A 7,091-nucleotide genomic window follows, 5' to 3' on the forward strand; every position below is an offset into this window, starting at 1 on the left:
TTGTGTGTGTGTGTATGTGTGTGTGTGTTTCTCCTTGGGTTTAAATTCAGGGCCTGGGATCTGCTTGAGATCTTTCGCTCCACCACTTTCAACCATAGTTCCACTTCCAGTTTTCTGGTAGTTAACTGGAAGTTAACTGGCTTTGAACTGCAATCCTTAGGTCTCAGCCTCTTGAATAGATAGGGTTGCAAGATATGTGCTATTAGCTTCTGGCTAAAAGGACATTTTCAAATAAGTCATTGGAAGCAGACACTGGTTCCTTACACCTGTAGTCCTAGCTACTCAGGCTGCTATATGAGGATGGAGATTCAAAGCCAGCACAGGCAACCAAATCTTAGCTTCCAGCCACATCTCAATGCTCCACCAACACAAAATACCTTCTAGGAACCTGAATTTCCTGATCCACAAGCAGCCTTTCACAGAGACAGGTTTAGAGGACAATTTCACATTGAGTCATAATTTCCTTTGGAACATTGAACCCCACAGTCCTTTTCTTTTTGAGGTAGAGTTTTGACTTGTAGCCCAGAGTGGCCTTGGACTATAGGTCCCCTGCCCACACCTCTTGAGTGCTGGATTACAGCTGTATGTCACCACATCTGGCAAACAGCATAACATTTTTGAACTGACAGGAAATAAAAACCCATGTATCTTGGTGGAGGTAGTCAGGAAAGAAAATTTATAGAATCAGTTCTAGGGCAGTATATTTTCTTTTTGAATGTATAGATTTTTCTATACCTCAGAGGTTCCTATTGCCCAAGGTAATTAACAACCTTAGAGGTACATACTTGAAAAGTAACATTCTGCCTGACTGAGAGAAGTGGGACCCAGAACATTCCAAGTCAGTATATAGTAAAGACATTTGCCCTTTTTTTTTTTTTTGGTCAGTTGTGAGCCTGAACTCTGGGCCTGGGCCCTGTCCCTCAGCTCTTCAGCTCAAGGCTAGTGCTCTACCACTTGAACCACAGCACCACTTCCGGTTTTTTCTGTGTATGTGGTGCTGAGGAATTGAACCCAGGGCCTCATGCATGCAAGGCAAGCACTCTACCACTGAGCAAACTTCCCAGCCCGACATTTGCACTATTCACAATAGCCAAGTCAAGGAAACAGCCCAGATGCCCTTCAACAGATAAGGAGATCAAGAAAATGTGGTACCAATACACAATGGAATTTTACTCATCCATTAGAGAGAAATAAGATTGTGTCCTTGCAGGGAAATGGATGAACCTAAATAAAAAGTGTGTTAAGTGAAGTAAGCCAGGCTCAGAGGGACAAAGCACACAAGTTTACTCTCATATGTGGAAGCTAAATCAAAAATACAACTAGACATGATAACATGTACAGGGCTGAATGCATTTACACACAGAGACTGGGAAAAATCCTCTGAGCAACCAAAGTACTGTTCATCACAAATACTAAGTGTGAAATGGAAACAAGTTTTCATTTTTGAGGGGAGAGGGTACAGGAATGGATGGAGTAAAAGCAGTCAGTGTATTGATGTGCTCAATGTTAAAGTAAACTTTGTATCTTGTGTTAGGATATTGGAGCAGGAAAATGGGGGAGAATGAAGGAAGGCGTAACATTGTCAGGAAGCACTGTCCTCATAACCTGACATGGAACTGCAACCCCTTAGTATAACTATGTAATAACAAGAATAAAAATACTTTAAAAAAGAAAAAATGCATAAAGACATATATCGGAGAGTTCACATAGTCATTATACCCAGCTTACTATTATGGATATTAGGTTTTGAACACCTAAATAAGGTTTTATTTAACATGCTTATCATCTCTACCACTTACATGTGGTGTAAAAACGGCAACCCATGCCATGCCTGGAATGTTCCGAAGCTCAGTTCTGTGATTAAATTGCAACCAAGGTTTCTAAAAACAAACAACAAAAACCATAAGCCAAAAAGAAAGTAAAAGAAAGCATTATTCCAGAACTTTCTTGTGATTCTAATTTACATATAATGAAACAATTCTGTTACTTGCCTGCGTTCTAAAGAAATCTTCTTGTGGGCTATACTGGCTCATGATTTCTGCTTTCATATTTACACATGCAGTGTCAAGTGACCCTCATTGATAGAGAACAGAATTTTGTATATCCACTCATTTTGGGCTGCACAGTTCTTTGCTGTGGAGCCTTTTCCTGTCCATTGTAGGATACAAGCAGGACATCAGCATCCCTCTAGACATGTCTGCCCACTACATGCACATGGCATATCCACAGTTGCTGAATGTCTTCTGGGTACAGGCCATTGGCTGAGAACAACTGCTTTGTAATGAGTCTGTCTGACTTATAATGACTCTCACACTCATCTTTGCTAGTTTAAAATAATTTCATATATATATGTAACTTTTTACTAGTAAAATTTAATTTTATTTCAAAATGAGCTGATATGTGAGATAAAGCAGTGTTTTTCTTCTTTTTTTTGTTGTTTCGTTGTTTTTGCGAGTCTTATGGCTTGAAGTCAGGGCCTGAACACTGTCCCTGAGCTTCTTTTTGCTCAAGACTAGCACTCTACCACATGAGCCAATGTGTCATTTCTGCTTTTTCTGTTTATGTGGTACTGAGGACTGAAACCTGTGGGTTGATGAATGCTAGGCAAGCACTCTAGCACTGAGCCACATTCGCAGTCCGAGATATTGAAACTCTATTTGCAACTTACACGAACTTCAGAAAAGGTAATGATTCAAATGTGCGTCTTTCAATTGACTGTATTTTATTGCAGGACAAATCTCTAGAAAAAGAAAGGAAAATATACTCAGACTCTATTAGATATCTAATGAGTATGATTAAATGTAGACTTTAGGATAGATAATATTGAACACAAGAATTATTTCTAAATGATAGACCTTTGTGTTTTAACTTCCTTAATCAAGTAACTCTCAGCACACCTAACAGAGTTAGACCTATTCTGGTGATCATCATCAATGAAATGTAATTACCGATACTGATGTATGTAATCTTTCAAGAGAGCAGAACAACGAATAGGTTTTATTTTGTATTCTCATAAAATTAACCTCAAGGCTTAATGTAAGATTCTATTATATTTATATGTAACATATAGCTAGATTACACAATATGTAGGATAGTCATTGCATATCTGTTATATGTATAGCCTATAAGGGTGTACTAGGGCTTGAACTCAGGAGTTGCACTGTTGCTAGGCTTTTTTACTCAGAAGCTGGTGCCCTATCACTTGAACCGTAGGTCCACATTCAGCTGTTTGCTGGCAGTACACCTTTTCTGCACTTCTGCTGCACTGTTGCTTGACCTTTTGAGCCTATGAGTTCTTAGAGAGTAGATCCCAGCCTTTTTCATCTTTGTGTGCTCCAATCTAGACGCAGCCAATTTACCTCCTTTTTTATTGGTGAATGATGATGATATACACAGTAGTGGGATATAAATAGCTTGCAATGCGTTTCATGGTAGGAGAATCAAAGGGATGATTTCATGGAGAGTTTTCTTATTTGTTTCCTTCCAATCATGTTTAGAGGTTTGAGAGCCCAGCTGGCAGAAAGGCCACAAAAAGTCAGTATAAAACTAGTTATCAGGGCTGGGAAGGTGGCTCAGTGGTAGAACGCTTTCCTTGCATGCATGAGGCCCTCGGTTTGATTCCTCAGTTCGATTCCTCAGCACCACATTAAAAAAAAAGAAAAAAGCTGGAAGTGGTGCTGTGGCTCAAGTGGTGAGCACTAGCCTTGAGGTGAAGAGCTTAAGGACAGTAACCAAGCCCAGAGTTGAGGCCCCCCGACTGGACCCAAAAAACAAAAAAAAAACAAAAAAAAAAACAAAAAGACTAGTCATTACTGGGTTCCATTCCTCAGTACCACATAACCAGGAAAAGCCACAAGTGGCACTGTGGGTCAAGTGGTAGAGTGCTAGCCTTGACTAAAAGAAGCTCAGAGGAGACTGTGCCCAGGGACTCAGTTCAAGCCCCAGGAGTGGGGAAAAACAAACAAACAACAATGACAAAAACTAGTCATCACCTTAGAACCTAGAACCTAGAAGGGTTGATAATTGAAAGCCTTCTTTTGTGTTATGCCAATCACTTAAGAGTCTCTCTTGTTTTTGAAAGAATTACTTGAAAATAGCTCATTATTATAGGAGGCTGATTAATGGAAACATTCATAAGCTTAATGAAGGATGGATCTTTGGTCCCCATGGACAAAGCATAACAATGAGGCAAAACATGTGTGTGTGTGTGTGTGTGTGTGTGTGTGTCTGTGTGTGTGTGTATGTTTTTGTTGTTTTGGGTACCAGTACTGAAGTTTGAACTTAGGCCTTGGATGCTGTCCTTTAGTTTCTTTGCTCAACGCTGTTGCTCTAACACTAGAGCTATAGTTTCCCTTTGGTTTGTGTCTTGGGAGGGGAGATGCGTGCATGCACCCATGCCTGTGCATTGGTGCTGGGGCTTGAATCCAGGACCTGACCGCTGTCCCTGAGATCCATTTTCTCAAGGCTGGTGCTCTACCACTTCAACCACTGTACCACTTTTAGTTCTGGTGGTTAATTAGAGATGCGAGTCTCCCAGACTTTCCTGCCCCAGCTGGCTTCAAATTGGAATCCTCAGATCTCAGCCTCCTGAGTAGGTAGCTAGGATTAGATGCATCAATCATCTGTGCCTGGCCAGGCTGTACATTTTTTTTCTTTTGCCAGTCCTGGGGCTTAAACTCAGAGCCTGGGCACTGGGTCTCCTCTGAGCTTCTTTTGCTCAAGGCTAGCACTCTACCACTTGAGCCACAGTGCCACTTCCAGATTTTTCTGTTTATGTGGTACAGAGGAATTGATCCCAGGGCTGCATACATGATAGGCAAGCACTCTGCCACTAAGCCACATGACCAGACCCAGGTTGTGCATTTCTAAGGAAACGTTTTTATGAGTATGAGGAATTGCTAATGTCTACACTCCATTTTTCTTAGAAAGGACAGTTTTTTCCCTATCTATATGTTATCTGTATACTCAATCTGATAATGAATAGGAAGTATTTATTGCTAGAGATGAGGCCAGATAGACACAGTAGTTGATAGCTGCAGAATTGATTGCTAGAAGAGATTTCAGTACTGAATCTGAATAATTGATACATAATTACAAACATTAAGGATGCTAACTTACAAATATTCAAGGGATAGGAGTCCTTCAAATGTATCCTTATGTAATTCAGTAAGGCGATTTTCGCTGAGAATTCTGGAAGATAAGAAAGTTATTTCTGGAACTAAATTCATCCAACATTGGGAAATATATTGAATGGAGAGATAAAGTATGGGAGAAGAAAGGCTGTCATTTTCTGTTGCCTAGAGTATATGGTGGCACGACTTTTTTGATGACAATTAACATTTCATGTGTACTATCACTGTGTTCATCATAACAAGCCTACTTCTAGACTGTTCTGCTGAATGATTTGTCTGGGTTCACAAAGAAGTATATATGAGGATGTTCGTTGTAGCCTGAATGCAACAAGCTAAACGGGAATGCTCTAAATAATATTAAGGGAAACATGAAATAAAGCACGAGGCATCTACATTATATAATGTTTTAGAAAAGATTAAAGGAATAGGATAGTCCTCTATGTCTGTAACAGGAAAGTTCAAAGTATATATTATGAAATGGAAAAATCAAGTTGCAGTATATTACAGTTTATAGAAATTGAAAACCCAGTAAGAAAATGATACCACAGGGGCTGGGAAGACAGCTCAGTGGTAGAGTGCTTGTCTTGCATACATAACACCCTGGGTTCAATTCGTCAGCAGTACATAAAGAGAAAAAGCAGGAAGTGGAGATGTGGCCCAAGTGGTAGAGTGCTAGCCTTGAGCTGATGAGCTGAGGGACAGTGCACAGGCCCAGAGTTCAAGCCCCATGACCGGCCAAAAAGAAAAAAAAAAGACAAAAAAGAAAATGATACCCCAAATCTATTGTACTATATGTAAATATAGTAAATACATATGTAACTATAATAAAGTAGTGCACAACTGCCTGGGAAAACATCTTTCTGTTATACTCTTGTTTCAGGTATAGTTTTCATTCTGTTATTAACATCACTTGTACCCACGAAGAATGTAAGCATGCATCACTTATACAATAGACAATAATTTCCACTTGCCACATGCGTAGTTCAAAGAGGGTCCCTGAAACTTTATTATGCATGATAGCTGTAAGGACTCATCATGCATGCAAGACAAACACTCTGCCACTTCACAGTACCCCAAGTACCCATAAAGTTTAATGTTCAAAATAATGTTAGAATTTCAGTCAGTAGAGGTCAATTAGGATATGGGGGGTGGGGAGCGTAATGGCTTTTCTCAGAGGTACTTCCTTCAAGATTCTGGGCCAAGGTGGGTCCCAGAATAGTGTCATATTCATATTTGGAGAGAACATACTCACAGTTTCTCAGTCCAACGGTACGATGCCCATATATTTTCTTCAATATAAGAAATATCGTTTCCTTGGAAATTTCTATGGAGAAAGTTTACATCCAGGAATAAGTAGGAAAAGATTAGAGTAAGAAAAACTCATTGCAACTTCATGAGGCATAATCTAATGCAGGAAAAAACCCAGCTTTTTCTACTCAGGAAAAAACCCAGCGTTTTCTACATTCTGAAGCTATGAGTTTCCCACAGTTTACACAATAAAGAACAAAAGTGGATCCACTGTCACGAAAGAAGAGGCTCCTCAACAGAAGCTTTTAATTTGCTGTCTGTTCAAGCAATCTCGTGCATATGAAGTTCTAATTACTCTGGATGTAATTTTCCTGAGTCATGTCTGATGAAACTGACATCTAAATCAATAAGCAAATGGTGACAGAAAAAGGGACAAATGCATTGTAGGAAAACAGGAATAAAAACCTCTCTGTCAGGTAGTACCAAGGCTGTGCTTAAGTGCTGTTAAGAAGGATGAAGCCTTCCAAGGAAGTATATGTTGGAAATGTAAGGAATATTAGAAATTAGAGGAATTAGTATGGTGGTGAGGGAAGAGCTCAGAGTCATATTGCATACAGGGTTCACTGAGACAAGAGTTAAGTTTTATTACCTCATCAGGAATAAAAGGCTAAAGACAGACTTTGGAAAGGAGGATGTATGGGAAATGGTATG

General features: G+C 39.7%; 1 protein-coding gene across 1 annotated transcript in view; it reads right to left on the reverse strand.

Moving 5' to 3' along the window:
- Positions 1-6,511, reverse strand: part of LOC106001788 (leucine-rich repeat-containing protein 37A-like) — a gene marked incomplete at its 5' end in the record, with an annotated part of 23,539 nt that extends 17,028 nt beyond the window's left edge. Inside the window, 4 exons of the mRNA XM_013036767.1 lie at positions 1,800-1,880; positions 2,669-2,740; positions 5,119-5,190; positions 6,385-6,511. Coding sequence (XP_012892221.1) covers positions 1,800-1,880; positions 2,669-2,740; positions 5,119-5,190; positions 6,385-6,511 — 352 coding nt within the window. The remainder of the gene's footprint in view (positions 1-1,799; positions 1,881-2,668; positions 2,741-5,118; positions 5,191-6,384) is intronic.
- Positions 6,512-7,091: the final 580 nt, after the last annotated feature.

Source organism: Dipodomys ordii, unplaced genomic scaffold, assembly GCF_000151885.1.
Source record: "Dipodomys ordii isolate 6190 unplaced genomic scaffold, Dord_2.0 Scaffold414, whole genome shotgun sequence".
NCBI classification, from domain to species: domain Eukaryota; kingdom Metazoa; phylum Chordata; class Mammalia; order Rodentia; family Heteromyidae; genus Dipodomys; species Dipodomys ordii.